Raw genomic sequence first — 22,626 nt, 5'->3', positions numbered from 1 at the left:
CTTCCAGATCGAGCAGGTGACTCAAATGTCAGCCCTAGTGGAGGCACAACTGGACTATCACAAACAGGCTGTGCAAATTCTGGAAGAGCTCTCTGATAAGCTAAAGGAGAGGTAAGAAAACAACAAATATGAGTAGCCTCATCCAGCTGTCCTATGAGATGGGGGTATTTTGTTGGTATCCCCTAACATAAATGTAAGAATATATTTGGAGGTGTTGGAACAATAAGGTGCAGACAGGTTCTCCCCACCTGCCTGGTTTTGAATTAAGATACCAGCTAACATTGGCCAACTTGTGCTATACACCTTTAAATAACACAATGTAAATGCTGTACATTTGAAATGGTACAAATTGGTATTTGAGTAACATACATCATTACAAGTAACTTCCATCAGAATCAAATGGATAGTAAAACATTAAGACTGGCTAATAATATGTTAAGTAAAGTGGCATGATACTGTTGCAATTTGAGAATATGGAAATTTCTTTTAATGATCTTTTCAGGAATATACCAGTAATTGAGCCCAAAAATGGCAATTATAGAAGAAACATTTAGATTTAAAAGTCACACATTTCATGACCTCAGGATGTGCCAGAGTACATTGCAACCAATTAAGTGCTTCTTGTAAATATAGATACTATTTATAGGATATAACCTCTGCAAAGTGTAGAAATGGTGAAGCGTGTTAGCTATAATTATCATGAGATGCTTTATGTCAGGAGTCATGCATGAGTACAAACAGATGGAATTTGGTGCTGCTAAATGCCTAGATTTATTTACAATGAACATTAAAACAACTTCTGCATCTTAGTGATAGTAGGATTTCTGAATTTCTGAAGAAGGGTCCAGACCCGAAACGTCAGCTTTCCTGCTCCTCTGATGCTGCTTGGCCTGCTGTGTTCATCCAGCTCTACACCTTGTTATCTCAGTATCTTTTCAATGTCATCTTTTGTAAGTCTGTTAAGTACAGCATGGGATTGACACAGGATTCTGCAAGGTCTGAGTCTTTTAAAAAAAAAAAAATGGTAGCCCTAAAATCCTATTAAATACAATGTAAAAATAGCAAGAATGAATACTGAACTTGAAGTTGTTTACTAATTAAACTTCACTTGAGGATTAGTTTGTTTTTTTTTCTTGTATCCAGTCAGAGGGGCGGTTGTCCATTAATTTGAGACAAATATGTTGAATTTTGAGCACGATGTGTTATTCTTTGGCTTTGCAGAGAGTCCATTTCTATCTGGTAAGGCTGCTATAATTCCTGTGAGATTCTCAGAATGCCTGCTGTTGTACAGTTTGGAATCAGTTTCCTTGGAAACGGATCTTTGTCAAAGCCTGATTCATTGCAAACTTTTCATTCTGGTGATAGGATTGTCAGCCAGGAAAGGTTACTTTAAAAACGGAGGATAAAAGGACAGCTGCTCAAAGGAAATTGCTCTAGATCTTTGAACTTTGGGGAAATTTCTGCCTGTATTTTGTGTAACATGAAGCACATCTTGGTGTCTCTCTTGTGTATGTGAAAGGTAACATCCACAGTTCCAAATGGATGCAATTAGAAAAACAATGGCCTTATTTCAGTTTATTTCTTGCCCTCCTTCAGTGTTTGTTTTTCTGGTCTCCCTCTCCCTTCCTTCCTTCCTCTACATTAAATTCTGATTGAAGGAGTGGTTTTGTGAGGAAAAACTTTTTAATATTGATAAATGCAGAGAAAGGAACCCTTTAGATTTGCAGCTTGTAGGAAATGAACAAGCAGAGTGAGGCCCTGTTTTCTGCTGCGTCTGACAAACTCTTGGGATCCAAAAAGGTGAGACTGTAGATATGGTTAGAGTTTTGAGATTTTCCTCCTTTATTTTGAGATCCTACTGATGGCACCAGTGGCACAGGTAAATCGGTAGCATATTCATTCTTTTAAAAATATGGAGGTGACTTGGCTGTTCCTTACAGCTACTTAGTGGCTAAAGTGTATCTTTATTAAAACAGACAGCCAGAAACTCAAAATCTGCTTGTAGATCTATCTCAAGCTAGAAGCTGTCAGCTCAAGCAGACTTTCATGTCCAAAACTGACTGTGGTGTTCCTAACCTGGGAAAGAGACTCCCTGTCCTCCTGCTGAATAAGTAGTGCTCGATCGGCTAAATCTCATGCAAAAAATATAATCAGATGGATTAAGTAAAGTTTAAGAGAATTAAGGGTATCCACTGTCGATTTGGCTAGGTTGCAGAACTTTGGTTAATTCGCCCTAACCATTTCAAAGAACAAAAGCATGGAAATCAATCAATCTTGTAACTTGCAACATGTTTGTAAGAAAAATGGTATAGGAAACCAGAATCCTTTGTTACCCTCAACCGTTCAGTATTCTAAAATAGGGTGGTTTGAACCAAGAAGAGCCTCCTATGTTTTTTCTGTCTTCATATGGAGCCGTTAATCAACAATATCCTCAAATATTCTAGCTGAAATAACATGCCATACAGATTCAACATTGGTCAGCCAAAAAAGCCAAAAGATTAATTCTACCTCTTCCTTGAAGTCTGGGCTGTGATATTAATTGTTTTGGTGAACTTCATGCTATGATTAATCAGAGTGCCTAGACAGATAATTCACCGCTATTGAAATGATGTAAGGACATGAGCCCCAATTTGTGTATTTCTTGTGCCTAATTCTTTTAGCAAGTTTTAATTGAATTATGGAGCCCACAAGCTAACCAGCTATCCCACCTATAAAGAAGGATTTAAAATGTTTTAATGTTTGAGTGGTATATTGCATTGTCAGTCCTTCCTCTGCAATTAGTCTCAAATTTCTTTGAATTTAAAATCCAGAAATTGTACCCTTTCAAATAATTAAGGAGAATTGAGTAACTTGTTTAAACACAGAAGAATTGATTAACTTTGAGAAAGACATATCAATCCTGCCTTAGAAAATTGGGAGATTGAGCAAGCCTGAAAAATAACTCTTAAAATGAAGCAAGCAAAATGGGAAATTTGTTAAAAGAGCACAGGCAATAACATTGGCTTTTCAGAATGAGTTTCAAAGCAATATAATATAAATGCTCTGAATTTCACTTTGAGAGTGGATACAAGTCACTCCACAGAACCAGCCATTTGCCTCAAGCAATCAGTGCATGTTGCCTTTCATCCTCCAGGCAAGCAAACATTCCCAATGACTTTTAGCCATCAATTTCTATATTCTTTTGTGCATTTTCCTATGTCGTATAAAAGTAAAGGTGTTGAGGGATATGGGCCAAAGACAGCTATATGGAATTAGGCCACGATCAGCCATGATCTCATTAAGTGGCGATAGGCTCAAGTGGTTGAATGGCCTGCTTCTGGTTCTGTATTCATCTGTTCTTTCAACCTTCAATCTAATTTTGAATGTTGATGTATAGTTTCTGCTTCAACCAACAGCTTCATATCTTTCTGTTTGAATATATTTCTCCTAATCTTTTAATTTATTGTCTCTTGTTCAAGGCCCCATAATTACTGGAAATAACTTCTGTATGCCCTATCCCCTATATCAAAACTTCAATTATAAAACTTCTTAATCAGCGTTGATCTAACAAAAAGGCCCAATTTTTAAAGATTTTTAAATTAGTATTTTATCTTACCATTCAGAATGCTGGTGAATCTGAGTTTTCCTTTCTCTAAAACTTAGTTTCCTAAGTATGGGACCTGACTCTCTGCCCTGTAGCTTGAATTAGATCTTGTATCAGCTCTTCATAATACCATATGAATTTCTTACTTGGGATATAAATTAAAATTCCATTGCTTCTTTTGTACATCTTTATCAGTTTGAGATTGTCACAAATTAAAAGAAAGAGCTGGAGAAACTGAGCAGGTTTGGCAGCATCCATGGAGAGAGTAAATGTTTCAAATATAAGATGACTCCAATTCTGAAGAAGAGTGATATTAACTGTTTTTTCCTCCACGGATGCTGCCAGATCTTTTGAGTTTTTCCAGAACTTTGTTTTAAATTTAGTTTCCAACATATGCAGTATTTTGCATTTACTTGAAAATTTGTCATTGATACCAAGTGAGCCTATGTACCCAAATACTTTTGGTCTTTCACATCACTGGACCTACTTCCATTCAAACTATAAATATTTTACATTTAACTAAAATGTATCACTTCAAAATTATAATGTGAACTATCTCATCTCATCAAAATCTTTTTGTGGCTTCCTTCAGTATTCTAGAATGTTAACTGTATTTTCTATTTTGATGATATTTGCAGATTTGAACCCTATTACATATAGGTGTCCAGCCAAATTATTCAGATATACATGATGATCTATGATCTGAAAGTAGTACAATAAAGATGTTATTCTAAAATGTCTCTAATCAGAAAAAAAAAATTTTTTTTCAGAGTTTGCGTCAATTGTAATGGGATCAATTGTAATGTATTTTTCTCAAAAGTAATGAAATGCTGTTTTGTTATTACTTGTTCACCCCTGACCTGGAATTAATACCAACAGGAAGACAATTAAGACCAGAAGCTGTTTGACTGGTAGATACATGAGAGAACTACAAGTAGAGGAGGTGGAGCATACAGATATGGGGACAAAGAGACAGAAAGAGGCACAGATTTCTTGTGAGGAAAAAAATTTCATTCAGGAAGAGGTCAATTTATCTGTTTGGCAAAAAGGAGATGGGAGATCTTGGAAGTACTGTGCAGTCTGGCTCAAAATGATTGAAAACCTGGAAAGCTGTGTGAATACTCTGAAATGCTGAAGGGTTGTATTTTTTTCCCAGAAGTGATTAAGCTGTGAAGAGAGTGTTAATGGTTAGTCAGTGAAAATGAACACTGGAAAGCTGCACCATTGGAGCTGCCATGACCCAAAGGAGGGAGGATGTATAAAAGTGTGTTACTGGTGTACATCATACCTCTGAAACCTACAAGTGAAAGCTGTTATTGGATGGGAATCCTGACATTCCATGTGTGAATAAAGAAAAGTGTATTGTGGAATTGTGAAGCTGTATCGTGCAGGGAATGTTGTGAGTGCTTGTGTTTTCCTAAGGCATATCTTTATTGAGATTTTCCTTTTTATTTGATTATATCATTTGTCTATTTTTTAATTTATTTACACATGGGATTTGGGTGTTGCTGGTTGACCAGCATTTATTGTCTGTCCCTACCTGCCCTTGAGAAGGTGGAGTCCACATTCTGTAGGTCAGCCCTCAGTGCCCTTAGGGAGGCAATTCCAAGATTTTGACCTAGTGACAGTGAAAAAATGGTGACATATTTCCAAGACAGGATAGTGAGTAGCTTGGAGAGCAACTTGCAGGTGGTGGTGTTCCCATCTGTCTGCTGTCCTCTTCCTTCTATTGGAAGTGGTCATTGGTTTGGAAGGTACTATCTAAGGATATTTGGTGAATTTCTGCAGTGCATCTTGTTAATAGTACAGACTGCTACTACTGAGCACCAGTGGGGAGGAAGTGAATGCTTGTAGATATGTTGCCAGTCAAGTGGACTGCTTTGTGCTGGATGCTGTCAAGCTTCTTGAGTGTTGCTGGAGCTGCACCCATCCATCTATGACACTCCTGACTTGTGCCTTAGAGATGGCGGACAGGCTTTGGGGAAAGAAGGTTAGTTACTCACTATAGTATTCCTAGCCTGACCTGCACTTGTAACCACTGTGTTATTTGTGGTGAGTCCAGCTGAGTTTTTGGTGAATGGTAACCCCCAGGATGTTCATTGTGGGGGGTTCAGTGATGGTAACACCACTGAATGTCAAATGATAGTGGTTAGATTCCCTTTGATTGGAGATGGTCATTTCTGGCATATGTTAATTCATGTATAATTTGTTTTCAAGTAAAAGCTACAAGAAGTGGTAACTTAACAGTAACCTTTTCATTTGGAGATCATTCCATAATTTTGGTTTATGCTTTCCCATGGGAGTCATAACAACATTGAAATGAAGACATCAACAAGTGAATTCAGAGGCATGATTACTGCCAACAGTTTTCAAGCCTTCTTTTTACACTCTATGTTTTCTGCATTACAACTAATTCTTACTTCCTGGTTTTTCGTCTTGTCTGCTAGTTTCATGTGCCTGATCTTAACTCATAATTTTGCATATCTTAAAATGCATGGGCACTCCCCTGCATTTCTAATTTATCACACTTGTTATCTCCACAAAAGAAAACACTTTCAAGCCTGATTGTCCCTTTTGGGCTGGGCTACTTCTAACTATAGTCTCCAAAAACATGGTAATTTTAGCCTTAATTAAAGACAAGATTTTCTCTACCATGGACGTAGAGTTTAGCTAAACTTGTAATTACTTATGTTAGCTCTCTCTCTTTTTGTTATTAAGGGGTACAATACTGGCCTGCCTCCAGTCCTGCAGGACCGTCCACATTCAGTAGAGGCCTGAAATATTTCAAGGGCCTCAGCAATTTCCTGTCTCAACTTCATTACCCTAGAATTTGTCCCTTGGGGTGACTGAACTTGATCTTTCTTCAGCCTTTGTAACTTCATACTTTGTAACTTCATAAAATTACTGAATTCTCTTTTGTTAATTTCAGGACTGGCTCTTTTTTAAACCAAAGTACTTACTAAAAATTTTTGCTTGTTTTGCAAATTGCCAGTCCTCTTCTTTGAAGTCCAACCTTGGTTTTAATGATTCTGTTTCTTTTCTGATATCCCTGTAAAATATTTCACTCTTCCGTTTGCTGTTTCTCGATTCTCTCCCTGCCCCCATTAGCACTCCTTAACCTGCTTTTAACCTTGTTATTATCTTAAATTCTCCTTAGCATTTAAATAATTTTATAGTCTGTATAAGCCCTCTCCTGACTTTTTAATTAGTGTTTCATTTCTTTATTTCTCCGTGCTATCCTGAAACTACTGGTAGTTTGCAAAAGTACTGAATATGTATCATCAAATCTTGTTAAGAAACATGCCATCAACCTAATTTAATTTGCTGCAGATGTTGGAGCTGGTGAGTCATGCACGCGCACGCAATATACAGTGTTTTAATATATATGACTGCAGCTGGAAGCTGTTTTCATTGAATCATAGAATTGTACAGTATGGAAAAAGGCCCTTGGGCCAAAGATGTCCACATCAGTGATCAAACACCTATCTCCTCTAGTCCTTCTGTCCAGCATGTGGCCCATAGCCTTGTAGGCTATTGTATTTCAAGCGTTCACCTGAATACTACTAAAATAGTGTAATAGTTCAGGCAGTGGATTCAAAGACCCACCGTCATCTTGGTAAAAATCCCCTCTAAACTTTCTGCTGCTTATCTTAAATCTATGCCTCCTGTTTATTGATCGTCCTGTAAGGGAAAAGTTTCTTCCAATCTTCCCTTTGTATGTCTCTCAATTTTTTCCATCTCTGTCAGGTCCCCTTTCAGCCTTCTCTGTTCTAAGGAAAACAACCCCAGTCTATCTAGTCTCTTCTTAATGAAAACATCCCAGCTAGGCAACATTGTGGTGAATTTCTCCTGCACCCTTTGAAGTCCATTCATGTACTTCCTATGGTATGGCAACCAAAAGTGTATACAGTACTCTAGCTGTGGCCTAACTAACATCTCGTATAGCTCCATCACAACTTCATGCTCTTGTATGCCTTGAATGATAAAAGCAGATATCCCATATGCCTTCTTAGCCTTCAAGGATCTGTGGACAAGCACACCTGTGTCCCTCTGATTCTCTGTGCCTACTACAGTTGTAGCATTCGTGTGTGTTTCCCTGTCTTGGTAATCCTACTAAAATGCATTACCTCTCAATTTTCCCGATTAAATTCCATTTGCTACTGTCTGACCATCTGACCCACCTGTTTATATAATCCTGTCAATTAAGGTTTTCCTCCTTACTATTTACCACATTGCCAATTTTCATGTCGTCTGCAAGTTTCCTGATCAAATGTTGTATATTTGTGTCTATATCATTAATGAACAGTACAAACAGCAAGGGATCCAGCACCAAGCCGTATAATATGCCACTGGACACAGGCATCCAGTTGCTAAAACAAACTTTGGACCATCACCCTCTGCCTTCTGCCACTAAACCAATAATGGATCTAATCTACCAAATTGTTTTGCATCCCATGAAGTGTTGTCGTCTTTACTAGAACCCCATGTGGTACCTTGTCAGAAGCCTTACTGACATCCACGTGGACTACATCAACTGCACTACCGTCGCCAACGTACGTAGTAAACTCACTGAAAACTCCATCAAACCTGTCAGACGTGATCTCCAGACTATCCTTGATTAATCCTTGCCTCTCCAAATGAAGATTAATTCTGTCCCACAGAATTTCATCGAAGTTTTCATCCAAGTGATGTTACGTTCACTGGCCTGTAGTTCCCTTGTTTACCCCTACCCCACCCTTCTTAAAAATAGTACCACTTTAGCTGTACTGAGGCTAGAAAGGATTTAAAAATTCATGTCTAGCCCTTGCAATCTCTTCTCCCTTACCTTCCATAGTCACTTGGGATGGATCTCATTAAGGTTTGGGGACATGTCCAATTTTGAGCCTGCTAAAACTGCTAATACCTCCTGTTCCTCAGTTGTAATTTGTTCTAGTATGTCACAGTCACTCTCCCTATTTCAATACCTACATTGTCCTTCTCAATAATGAATACTCATTTAAAATCACATCTATATCTTATGGCTCCACACAGTTTTCACTTTGGAGCCTAATGGGCCTACTCTTTCCCTGATTAGCCTCTTGCCTCTAATATACTTCAAAAATGCCTGTGGATTTCACTTTCTTTTGATACCACTACTTTTTCTTGACCGCACCTCTTTGCTTTCTCAATTTCCTTTTGAAGTAACCCCCTGAACTTTCAATATGTCTTGAAAGCTTCCAGTGTTTTGAGTCCCCACTAAATTGTATAAGCTTCCTTTTTTACATTATCCAGTCCTGTACATTCCTTGACATCGAGTTCTGTGGACCCAATGGTCCCACTTTTCACTTTCATAAGAACATATTAGCCTTGCATAGTTTTTCCTTTTTGAAAGACTACTACTGATCTGATGTAGATTTTCCTACATATAGCTGATCCAAACCACTTTGGCCAGAATTTGTTTTATCGTATTGAAATTGGCCTTCCCCCAGTTCAGAACCTTTAGTTTCTGATCCATCTCTTTCCTTTCCGTGACTACCTTTAGTCTTTATTCAGTTAAGGACAATATCACCGAAGTGCACCTCAATGACACTTCTACCACTTGGCTGGTTTGTTCCCTAACATTAGGTCTAGCACTTCCCCTTCTCTTGAACGAATTCTTTTGTGATAGTTTAAAAGCTGTTCTAGATACAATTTAAGAATTCTACCCGCTCCCAAGCCTTTGTCTGTTCCAGTTAAAAAGAAGGAAGTTGAAATCTCTTATTGTTGTTACTCCATTATTTTTACACTTCTCTGAAATGTACCTACATGTCTACTCTTCTGTCACTCCAACTGTTTGGTGGTGGGTAGTACACTCTCAACAATGTGTTTGCACACTTTTTTTTTGTTTTCATCTTCTAGCCATATGACCTCAGTTGAGGAATTTTTAAGATATCATTCTTTCTTAGTGCAGTGATTGACTCCCTGGTCAATATTGCAACATCACCACCTCTTTTACACCCCTCCCTGTCTTGCCTGTACCTCAAAATATTGAACTGACTTTCCCTTAACTAAATCGCCATGATAGCAATTATATCATATAAGGAATTTCATGAATGTTGGGGTTTAAGCTAGATTTTCTATGTTGGAGAAAGCATGAAGAAATGCTGGATTATGTGTACAGACAAAACTGAGTTTGCTTCTAAAGCATTATTATTATTATGGAATCATTATTATGGAAAGGCCTCTGAGCCAATTTTGCCACTCAGTGTAATTTTTTTTTAACTTTCAAAACCTCCCCAAATAGCATGTTTCCCTCGTAAGGTCAAGAAAACTAAGCCATTGTTTTGGCAGTGCTATTCTGCAACGTCCTTGAGATTGTTAACTCAGTTGGCAGTGCTAATCAATTAGTGAACTGGAACTGTTGGTTGGTTCGCCGAGCTGACTGGTTTTCATGCAAATGTTTTGTCCCCTCTTCTAGGTGACATCTTCAGTGCTGTCTAGCCTCCGTTGAAGCGCTGTTGTTCTGTTCCATTCTGAATTTATATGGTCCAGTCTGTCATGGTGGGTAGTTCTGTTTCTGGTTTTGCTCCATAGTGGTGTGTAGATGGGGTCTATTTCAACATGTTTGTTTATGGCACCAATGGTTGAAAACTAGGCTTCCAGGAATTCTCATGCTTGTCTTTGTTTTGCTTGTCCTGGTACTGTTACGTTGTCCCAGTTAAACTGATGTCTTTCTTTGTCGGAGTGAAAAGAGAGGAGGGAGAGTTGGTCGTGTCGTTTTGCTGTGAGTTGGTATTCATGTATTCTGGTGGTGAGTTTCCTGCTCCTCTGTCCTATTTATTGCTTCTCGCAGTTGTTGCATTATATTTTGTACATCACATTTGTCCTGCTCGTTGTGGGTATGGGGTTTTTGGTTTTTTTAGAGTAGCTGACGAAGTATGGCTGTTGGTTTATTTGCTATCGTTATTCCGAGAGGTCGTAGGAGTCTTGTAGTCACTTCCGATGTGTTTCTAATACAGGGTAGGGTGGCCGTTGTGTTGGGGGCGTACAGTGTCTTCTCGGTGTTGTTTATTTGCCAGGCATCGACGGATGAAGCTGTTAGGATACCCATTGTTTGCAAAGACTTGGTATAGATGTTCCTCTTCGTTTTTGCCTAGCTCCAGGATGTTGCAGTATGTTATCGCTCATTTAAACAGAGACTGAAACACCTCACTAACGATCGACCCACTCCATACACCCTACACAGGAATTCCTGAATAACATCAGAAACATAAAAATCGACAAGCATGAAATGACCATCTCCTTCGATGTTACGGCACTATTCACCTCTATTGACATGACACTAGCAAAGAAGACAGTGGTCACATTTCTAGACAATGCGAAAGCACAGACCTCCATTGGAACCATCAGCAGGGACACTATGCTTTAAATTACTAGACCTATGCCTTCCCACATACTTTCTCTTCAACGGCCAGGTATATGAACAAATTAATGGCATGGGTTCACCCATCTCGGGTCTTATAGCAGAAGCTGTTACACAAAGACTTGAGCACATAGCCCTCCCTCAGATCCAGCCTAAACTATGGGTCAGGTATGTGGATGATACTTTTGTGATCAATAAACAAGCAAAGTTAGAAGAAACACACCACTTTATTAACAACATATTCACTGGGATCAAGTCCACCAGGGAAAAGGAGAACAACAATCAACTCCCGTTTCTAGACATAAGGGTGGAACAAACATGAAACGGTGAATTCCTTAAGTGTATACAGAAAGACTACACACACAGACCAAATCCTGAATTACAACTGTAAGCACCCCAGCGTCCACAAACAGAGCTGTGTCAAGACTCTGTTTAAATGAGCGATAACACACTGCAACATCCTGGAGTGACGCAAAAATGAAGAAGAACACTTATACCAAGTCTTTGCAAACAATGGGTATCCTAACAGCTTCATCCACTGATGCCTGGCAAATAAACAACACCAAGAAGACACTATGCCCCAAAACAATGGCCACCCTACCCTGTATTAGAAATGTTTTGGAACTGACTACAAGACTCCTACGACCTTTTTGGAATAATGATAGCACACAAACCAACAGCCATACTTCGTCAGCTACTCTAAAAAAAACCAAAGACCCCATACCCACAACGAGCAGGACAAATGTGATAAACAAAATATAATGCAACAACTGCAAGAAGCAATACGTAGAACAGAAGAGCAGGAAACTCCCCATCAGGATACATGAATACCAACTCACAGCAAAACGGCACGACCAACTGCCCCTCCTTTCTATTCGCTCTGACAAAGAAAGACATCAGTTTAACTGGGACAACGTAACAGTACCAGGACAAGCAAAACAAAGACAAGCATGAGAATTCCTGGAAGCCTGGTTTTCAACCATTGGTGCCATAAACAAACATGCTGAAATAGACCCCATCTACACATCACTACGGAGCAAAACCAGAAACAGAACTACCCACCATGACAGACTGGACCATATAAATTCAGAATAGAACAGAACAACAGCGCTTCAACGGAGGCTAGACAGCACTGAAGATGTCACCTAGAAGGGGGGCAAAACGTTTGCATGTAAATCAGTCAGCTTGGCGAACCAACCAACAACTCCAGCCACCAGCCAAGCTACGGATCTTAACTAAAATATTGTTAGTGAACTGTTCAGCAAAAGGTCCCACTCTGCTCCATTTTCACACTGTTTGATCTCAGCTTGGAGTTTTCAGAATTGTATTTGGCTCTTGGTGACAGTATTTTAGAAAATTGAAAATCAGCTCCTGCAAGTGACTAGCATTCAATGATGCATGCAGACATATGAATGATAGGTGGTTGTGAAGCCTTTTGTGGAGGAATAGCTTACTTTTAAAGCTTATGGGCAAAGTATTTATGTTTGAGTAAGATATGGGCAGCTGTTAGTAGCCATGGACTTCTCGCCATTATTAGTGCATGTTGAGGGGAAAAGTTAAGTCTGATAGAAAGGGATTATTCAGGTTTGTGAAATAGTGTGCAGTGCTATAGCATGCCATAGTATTGTAAATTCCTTATATTGAGATGTAAGAAGTGATGTTGTATAACTGAGGCTGCATTTGGACAGCATATTCCCAATTCCTGGTGCTAAATTTAATTAGCAGTTTGTTGTGAAGGTACATCGACCAAATTTATGGAATGCACTTTTTAACAATTATATGTACCATTGCGTTCTGACCACGTCGAAGTTTAGAATAAAAACATAAATGTTGATTGTGTCCTATGTAATTTAGTTTGCATGGGAAACCAAATTAGCAGCATACTGAGAATTTCTATTTATCTCATTTATACAAGATGAAACTTCATTGTCTTATAAACTACAAATCAATGTGGATAAATTTCAAATTAGTGAAAAAAACTTAGTATTTTGCTTATATTTTTACTATGGATGCTAACAATCTGAAATAAAAACAAAAAGTGCAGGAGTTCCGGCAAAATCAGTAAAGAGAGAAGGAGAGTTAATATTTTGAGCCCAGTGTGGCTCTTCAGAGCAGACTCTTCCGAATTTTCTGGAGTTATACTGGACTCAAAATATTAACTCTGTTTTTCTATCCATAGTGCCTGCCAAATCTTAAGACCATTAGAAATAGGAACAGGAGGAGTCTGTTTCAGTCCTCAAGCCTCTTGTGCAATTCAGTAGGATCATGGCTGATCCAACACTGCTCGTGTGCACTGTACTTTGTTTTCTCCATAACCCTTAATACCCCTGTTGATCAAAAGGCTATCTATTTCAGCCTTAAATATGCACAGAGTCCATAACCCTAGCCCTATCATTGAGTTTCTCCTGCACTTTCTTTTTATGTGAGTGAAGAATGAACTTGTTTTAACATTTGCTGGCCCTGATTAAAATATTAATATAGCAAGATTTCAAACTCCTACCCAGCAACCACAACTGGAAAACAAATCTAGTAAGAACAGCATCAAACTCCTGCTTGGGCCTCTCTCATGCTTGAATGATCAATAGATACTTATCCACATCTGCACATGAAGCACAAAGCAGCTGGGAGAGATGGTGATGTAGAGCAGGGTGGCTTGTTGGTCTGTGCAGCTATATTCTAGACCGCGTGACCACATTCAGAACAGAAGGAATAATAATTGGAAGAACAAAACAGATTCTACTTGATTTTTTGTTTTGTTGAAGTCCCAATTGTTGTTTTAGTGTCTGCTTAAAACCTCAGCAGATAAGTTCAGGCTCACAAATATTTGCATTCCGGTGAGAGGAACAATCTGCAAAATTAATTTGGTAGCCTTATTACGATTGAGTTGCAACATTGCAGTGTTTTTCCCCTTGCTTGTCACAATTCATTTTAAAAATGTTAAAATCAGCTTGTGTTGATACGATTGCTTGCAGGTATCTTTTGAGACAAAAGACCTATTTTTGTGCTGTAAATACCACATAAATCGGCTTTATTTGTGCATGTATATGACATAAAGTTCATATGTAATATTGGGAAAGTTACACTAAGTTGCTGCAGTGCCACTTGTCCTAAGAATAGAAGTGTTATACATAGATTGCTCATACCTTTTTAACTGAAATCAGTTTCTGTTAATAGATCAGAAATACCATAGTGAAACTTGTCCATTCCAGAAACAATGTATTTGGATCCAGCAGCTTGATGTTTGTTTTCTTTTTGCTTATTATTCACTGGTTGGACATGGGCATTGGTGGCTGGCCAACATTTATTGCTCATCCCTAGTTGTCCTTGAGAAGGTGGTGGTGAGCTCAACACCCTTGGGGAAGGAATTCCAGGATTGTGAACCAGCAACAGTGAAGGAACGGTGATACATTTCTGACTCAGGATGGTGAGTGACTTGCAGGGCAACTTGCAGATGATGGTGTTCCATATATCTGCTGGCCTAGTCCTTCTAGAGGGAAGTGGTCGTGGGTTTGGAAGATATTGTCTAAGGATATTTAGTGAATTTCTGCAGTGCATCATGTAGACAGTACACACTGCTGCTACTGACCGTTGGTGGTGTAGCAAGTGGACGCTTGTGGATGTGTTGGCAACCAACTATGTTATTTTGTCCTTGATGGTGTCAAGCTTCTTGAGTGTTGTGGATGGTTCTGAGGAAGGGTTTCCGGACCCGAAACATTAACTCTGTTTTCTCCTTCACAGATGCTGCCAGACCTGCTGAGCTTTTCCAGCAACTTTGTTTTCGTTCTTGAGTGTTGTGGAGTTGCGCTCATCCAGGCAAGTGGGGAGTATCCATCACACTCCTAGCTTGTGCCTTGAAAATGTGGACAAGGTTTTGGGGAGTCAGGAGATGGGTTACTTGCCACAATACTCCTCACCTCTGATCTGCTTTTTTAGTCACTGTATTTATATAGAGTCCAGTTGAGTTTCTGGTCAGTGGTATACCCCAGGATGTTGCTAGTGGTGGATTAAGTAATGGTAACACCATTGAATGTCAAGGGGCAGTGGTTAGGTTGTCTCTTATTGGTGATGGTCATTGCCTGGCATTTGTGTGGAGTGAATATTACTTGTTACTTGTCAGCCGAAGCCTGTGTATTGTCCAGATACTGCTGCATTTGGACATGGACTGCTTCAGTATATGACAAGTCACAAAACACAAGCATCCCCACTTCAGATCTTATGATGGAGGGAAGGTTATTAATGAAGCAGTTGGAGATGGTTGGGCCCAGACTACCCTGAGGACCTCCTGCAGAAATGTCCTTGAGCTGTGATGACTGACCTCCAACAACCACAACCATCTTCCCAAGTGCAAGGTATGACTCCAATCAGAAGAGATTTTTCACCCAGATTCTCATTGATTCCAGTTTTGCTTGGGCTCCTTGATGCCACACTCGGTCCAATGCGGTCTTGATGTCAAGGCCTATTACACTCACTTCTGGAATCCAGCTCTTCTGTTCATATTTGAATAAGACTGTAATGAGGTCAGGAGCCGAGTGGCCCAGGCAGACCTCAAACTGGGTGTCAGTGAGCAGGTTTTTGCTAAGCCGGCACTGCTTGATAGCACTATTGATGACACCTTCCATCACTTCACTGATTTTGTCCTGCTTTTTGAGTATAGGACGAGCCTGGGCAATTCTCCACATTATCAGTAGATGACAGTATTGTAGCTGTTTGGAACAGCTTGGCTAGGGGTGTGGCAAATTCTGGAGCACAAGTCTTCAGTACTATTGTTGTCACGGCCCTGCTGAGAAATACTTTAAAAATACTAGAAGTTGCTTGTAATGAATAGTGTGCAAAATTAGTGGACATTTAAAGTGCCTTTACCCGTGGTCACTTACGGTCTAGACTGCAACAGTGCTGATTGTGTGCTGTATTGTTGGAGTTGCAAACCATCAGATAACCAGTCTTAACAAAAGCAAGTCTTGTCTTATTTGCACAGTTCCATCAAAGGAGGATTAGGCATTTCCATCTCTTCTGACCAACATTCATTCGGCAAACACTACCTGAAATTAATTGTTTACACTTAGTTATTTCAGGGATCTTGTACACAAATTTACTGCAATTTTGCTGGCATACATCGTTGCATGTAAAAATAATTAGGTGCACCTGTAGCCTTTTGAGAGATGTGATTGGATGTTATCTATATGCAATTCTTTTTATTTGATTGATTTGAATGTTCTGGTAAATTATATACCAAGCGCAAGATATTTTGCATCGATAGTTATCTCCACAATCATAAGGGTACATGTTTGTTGTCTTGCTGTGGGAGGAAACTTACAAAAGTAAAGAGGTTGCTCAGGGCTTACCACAGACCTAAGCAGGAAGAAATCTGCAGTCTTTGGACCCTGATGCATACTGCCTTTTATTATTTTCCCCAGAAGTAACAATGTTTGGTGGGTCCCATAGAGCAGAATTGAAGAAATAGGAACAGGAGTAGACCAAATGAAACTGGTTCAGCCTGCTCCACCATTAAATATGATCACTGCTGATCCTGATTTTGACGTCGCCTAGGTCCCTGCTCCCCATTTTCCTTGATTTGGAGGGATACCACTAATCTGTCTTAGCTCAAAGATACTCAACAATGAAGCATTCAAATGCTTCTGGTTAGAGAATTCCAACGATTCTCAAGAACAGTTGAGTGAAGGAATTTCTACAGCTCAGTCCTAAATGATTGGCCCTTTATCCTGAGACTCAATTCCCCACTCGGGGATACAGAAATTCTTCTGTATCTACCTTGTCAAAATCCTTCATCATTATGTTTCAATTGTATCTCAGCACATTATTCAAAACTCCAGTCAGAATGGCCTAATCTACTCAGCATCTCATTGTAGGACTATCCTGTCATCCAAAAAAATCAATCTAGTGCATAGTTCCTGTGCCACTTAAAATGCAAGGATATCTTTTCTTGATATGAAGACCAAAACTGCATGCTGTACTGAAGAGGTGATCTCAGCAGAGCCATATGCACTTACAGCAAGACTTCTTTATTGAATTGCAGTTGAAATATAAAAATAAAGGCAAACATGCCTTTGCTTTCCTCATTGCTTGCTATACCTACATGCTTACTTTTTGTATTTTGTAAACGCATGTCCAAGTGCCTCAGAATGTCAAGTTTCATGCCTTATAAGCTGCCTTAAAAATATTCCGTTTTTCCACTCTTACTACTAAAGTGAATAACTTCACACTTCCTACATTGTATGCCATCTGTCACCTTGTTGCCCACTCACTTAACCTGTCTATATCCATTTATGTGCTTAGTATTGACATTCCTGCCTAGCTTTGTATCAAAAGCAAATTTGGATCAAGAAACCAGGAGTAAAGTAGCTGAGTCATTAATTTGGATTGACCCTTGCTGTACTGCACTAGTCACAGATTGCCAACTTAAGATTGCAGTGTTTATCCCCATTCTTAGCTGCTTCTAGTTCTCTGGTCTTTCTCTCCCTCTTTCTCCCCTTTTCTTGAATATTGGTATTACACTTGCTAGCTTCCAATCTACTTGGACCATCCTAAGTTTTATTACTTAGGATATTGTTCGCAGGAACAGACCATTTGGCCCAACCAGTCTATGCCATCATTTATAGCCTAAGTTAGGATGGGACGTTTAGTGTTTATTTAAGTAGTCTAATCAATAAGTTTTCGATTCATAGAATTGTTGATCACCTAATGACTTTAGCCTGTTCTTTCCTCCCCGCTTTAGAGCTTAGTTTACATTGAAATAGTGCTCCTGGATTTACTTTATACCATGTAGCATCTAGTGCACTGTACTTCTATAAAACCCTCTTGCCTTATTTCAAAATTAAAGCCGCCTAATTTCTCCAATTTTGAGAGTTTAGTCCTCTGGTATTGAGAGTTAGCCTTGTGGTTGGTCTGTATTCTGGGTTGTTCCCCTGTGACTTGGTATCCAAAACTCTTCAGTTGCTTTATGCAGTCTGTGTCCTGTTGATCTGTTTGCCACCTGCTTAAAGGGAACTTTTGATTTATCAAAATTTTCTTAGCTTCCCCACTATCCCCTCAAAGCAAGTGATAGTGGTACAATGAATTTATAGTTAATAATAATGAAATTTTACATAGTCCAAGTATACCTAATTGTGCTCCCCGCTGCACCTGAGGGATTATTGTAGTAAATTGGTAACAATGTATTGTAATGATTTTAATATGAACTGTGATGAAGACTTTGTCTAATACAGTTAATTGTTGCACACAGGATACGGGATGCCTCGGGTCGCCCCAAACGTGAATATCAGCCCAAGCCAAGAAGCACTTACACCGAATATGGAGATGCAGACCATTCCAATGGTGGTTTCTCTTATAGCGGGTCGACAAAATCACAGGGTAAGCAAATTTTCTTTGCTCATTGTAGTCATTATGCAGTGTTAGCCACAGCAGTAACTAACTAGCTGATCAATTCGGTCAATAAGCTCTTCAAAGTCACCTCACCCCAGTCATTGTGAATTGTTTATTTTCTTTGAGCCATGTTACAGTAAAGCAGACAGCATGCTGAGAAAGTGGAAGATCCGCACATACTCAGCAGCAGGGTTTATATCAAGGAGGGACAGGTTAAGAAGATTATGGCAGCCTGGTAGTGAGCTAGAAAACTAGGAAGCTGTTTGTTTGATCTTGTCAGTGCTGAGATATCAGATCTCTACTCAGGTTGTAATCGAGGCACTGAAACTAAGTTCAACAGTTCAAATCTAAGAAGAAGAAAGATCAGCCAGGATTACTGATGCTGATTGCTAAACAGGGATTTCCCACTGATAAGTGCAAAGGCGAATGCACAATGCGCTTAGTACCAGGTTAAACTGTGATGCACTCTTTTTGTCAAACTGCTTGTCAAGTCAAATTTCCTATCAAGATTTGTACATGAAGGTTAGCTGCTGGTAACGAGCTAGAATGTAGCCACCATTTGTGGTACTGTGTCCCTTTGTGAGAACAGGTGAGAAACTTAGCAAGAATTAAAGTAGATTCTCAATCCTCAACCAAAATGAGATTGGATAAATTTTACTGAATGAATTGTTCAAATGGTTGTATTGCTATGGCGAGTCCAGTTGAGTTTCTGGTTAATGGTAACCCCCAGGATGTGACAGTGGGGGATTCAGTGATAATAACACCATTGAATGTCAAGGGGTGGTGGTTAGATTGTCTCTTAATGGAGGGTAATTGCCTGGCATTTGTAGTACACGTGTTACTTGCCACTTGTCAACCCAAGCCTGTATATTGTCCAGATCTTGCTGCATTTGGACATGGGCTGCTTCACTACCAGAGTAGTCATGAATAGTGTTGAACATTGTGCAGTCATCAGTGCACACCCCCACTTCAGACTTCATGATGGAAGGAAGGTAATTGATAAAGCAGTTAAAGATGGTTGGGCGTGGGACACTAACCTGAGGACCTCCTGTAGAAGTGTCATTTCAGCTCCAGGACTGACCTCCAACAACCACATCCATCCTCCTAAGTGCTAGGTAAGACTGTAACCAGGGGAGAGTTTTCTCCCTGATTTCCATTTCCTGGAAACCAATATTTACTAAATAGATTTCCTTTGATTTTATTTTTGGCCAAAAGTTCAAATTACTATCCAGGCACTAGTAGTTACACTCCTGATATCTGGTCATAAAGACCAGAGAGTTTGTCAATGTTGTTATGAACTTGAGGTTTTGTCGATAAAGAGGGGAGAAATGCCTGAATTTTAGCTGCCTTTATGCTTTGCTAGGGCTGCCTTGGACTCTAGTAACATCTGGCAAACGTATCACCAGCTAGCAACATTAGATCAATATGAAAGTGACTTCTGTTCCTTCATTTAAGTGTGTCTGTTGGATTATGTTATTAATCTGCAGAGTGCAGTAAACTCATCTCTGGTGAACTTCTTAACATCAATCATTCTCCTGCTTTTTTGAGCAGATGTCCTTTTTTGAATCCAGATGTAGTTGAACTTTTTTTTATCCCCCATTCCCCCATCCCCCATCCCCCATCCCCCATTTTGGAGAAGATCTTGGTGAGCTGCTGCCTTGAGCTGTGTGCAAAATGATTGTTCCACCCATTCGTCTATTTTCAGAGATTATTTTCTTAGTCTGTTTACTGTATCTGCCTAATTGTTTGAGCCTTAACAAAGCTACAAAGTCGTGTTCTCAAAAATGTAGTTTATGATAATTAAGCACATAAATGAAATCCCATCTCCCACCCATCACCTCATCTACAACTTAATGCTGCTGTGTACTTCACATCTGCACAACAAGGATAAATGTTTACATGTAAATTACTTGATTACCTTAACTTTCTCCCCCACTGGAACATTTTTTTTGAAAGAGCCATTGAGGTACTGATCCAAGCAGAGCAGAAGGTCTCTGGGAGTTGAGCAGAAAATGCTAGAAATACTCAACAGGTTATGGCAGCATTTGCAGAGAGTTACTATTTCAAGGCTGTGACCTTTTATCAGACTGAGTAAAGTTAGAGGTATAATAAGTTTTCAGCAGGGGAGAAAGGAAGGTCTCTGATAGGGTGGAAGACAGAAGAGATTGAAAAATGAAAGAGTTATTCTTCCAGGACCAAAGGGTATGGTGATGGGACAAGAAAAGGTATAAAAATGTATGCTTAGAACATGTGTGTTGCTGACTGAAAGCAAAAAATGAGAGGAAAACTGAAAGAAAACAAAATGGATGTCAGGGTAACTGACATTTCTGCCCTGGGCCTATTCACATTTCCAGTGAAGCTTAATGGAAACTTGATAAACATCACCTGATATTTCAACTAGGTATCTTACAGCCTTCTGAACTGAACAGTTTTAGACTATCATCTCTGTGCTTTCAGAAGAAAGAGTTGGCTCTTAGTAGGTCTCCTCACTACTTCTCGAAACTGGATCCCTGAATTAGATACTAAGTGCATTTGAATGAGGAACATCTCTTCCCTCCCCTGGAAACATGTGGGTTTCCTTTCCGGCTTTCCTGGATGGCTACTCCCTCGCCTGCTGCTGGTTGAATACAAGGAATAGACGATGTGGCTCTTGAGGGCATTAATTGTCAATTAAAGACTTTAATGTCCAGGCATGAAAGCTATTTATGAACCTTCCTGCCACAGACTGAAATTGAACAATTGGAAGAAGGGATCCAACCACACTCTGCTGCCTGATTAAATGACCACCCTCCAAATTCATCCCTGACAGGAGTTCCACAGTCGGTAAGCTATTCTTAAACACCTCAAAAACCAACAATATCAGAATGTTTCAACTCCTTGACTTATTCAATAGTTATAATCTTGGTGACTGTCTCAGCATTGAGGAAAAATATGTAACTTTTCTAGTAACCATTTGAGAGTCTCAGTGCAATAATACTATTGAAATGCATTTTTAAAGACCACAGGGCCCCACTTAATGCCTTCTGTATGGTTGTGCTACATTTAGCCTTGCGATACTGGGGTTAGGAGGGTAGAAGGTTCCTGTCGTTGTCTCATGGCTGTTGTGTTGGACAACAGTTGTTTGGTGTCGTCTACTGATGTTCAATATCAAGCTCAACTGTGATGCTTTCCACTGTCATTTTGCCTGCCAGCACTCACTGTAAAGGATCTCCACTTGGCAAGGTGCCAGGAATGCTAGCAAGGCTGCTGGCGCCAATAGAACTATACATCAGACAGAGTCAGCAATTGCATGAGCAAAGAAAAGAAAAATGTTAAGATTATAATGTACTGTTAACATTACATAAAAAGGTTATTTTGTGAGATAGCAGTACTCGCAGTAAGAACTATGGTCTCTGATTCATCCATCCCCAAACTAGTTGAAAGAATGAATGTGTATCTTTTTCCTGACCATAATATTTATTTCTCTGTCTCACAATTAGCAATATGGTTACGATATTGCATCCATATACTGCCTTGTCAGCTGTAATTCAGATGGTTGAACAGCTATCCATAAAGTGAACATTGCGTTCCCCTCATCCTCTGCTGATCTAAGCCACAGACAGTTGCTGTCTATCCCTGTGTTACCGAGTCTCTATGATGCTCTAGTTGTTATGCTCAGTAGCAAAAGAAAATTGTGTTCAGGTCAATGTTCAGTACAGTCTTCATTTCATTTCCTGTATGTTGTTTATCCTCTCAAGTTGCTCCCAATGAAAGATATGTAACCATCAATGGCATTTAAAAAATATGTTCCAGTGGGGAAAACTGTGAAGGTATTCAAGTCAATGACCTGTTTAGATTTATCTGACTTCAGGTTTAGGCTGCTTAGTGAGCCCTTTTTAGGCAGTTTATATTCACTGGTGAATTGGTGGAATGAACCTTAGTACATAAAGGGACGGTTTAAATATTTTCCCGACAAAAGACATGTTAGAATATGGGATGCATTACTGTATTCAGCTATTGAAACCCAGTTGATCACCTTTAAGAGCAGTTGAAAGAACAGGGAAATGGAATTAGAGTTGATCTCTAGTCAGAAACTAGCTCTGACAGAAACTTAATTCTGCACCAGAATTTCTACCATACATAGCTTTCCAAATATGCCATATATCTTGCGGTATTTCAAAGAAAAAATGTTGTCCCTCCTGCATAAAAAAAGTGGATGTCAGGAGAAATAGAGTATTGTATTGCAAAGTAATCTGCAAGCAAGCAACATTCCTCATACTGAGATAACAAGGTGTAGAGCTGG

General features: G+C 39.4%; 1 protein-coding gene across 2 annotated transcripts in view; it reads left to right on the top strand.

Annotated features, from left to right (window-relative positions):
- Positions 1-22,626, top strand: part of sh3gl1b (SH3-domain GRB2-like 1b) — a 69,353-nt gene that overhangs the window by 40,543 nt on the left and 6,184 nt on the right. For both annotated transcript variants that reach the window (XM_048614069.1, XM_048614068.1), the window contains exons 7-8: positions 8-111; positions 18,205-18,332. In XM_048614069.1, coding sequence (XP_048470026.1) covers positions 8-111; positions 18,205-18,332 — 232 coding nt within the window. The remainder of the gene's footprint in view (positions 1-7; positions 112-18,204; positions 18,333-22,626) is intronic.

This window comes from Rhincodon typus, chromosome 29 (assembly GCF_021869965.1).
Source record: "Rhincodon typus isolate 14 chromosome 29, sRhiTyp1.1, whole genome shotgun sequence".
NCBI classification, from domain to species: domain Eukaryota; kingdom Metazoa; phylum Chordata; class Chondrichthyes; order Orectolobiformes; family Rhincodontidae; genus Rhincodon; species Rhincodon typus.
The sequence above is the reverse complement of the archived record's forward strand: the minus strand, read 5'-3'. Positions and strand labels throughout refer to the sequence as shown.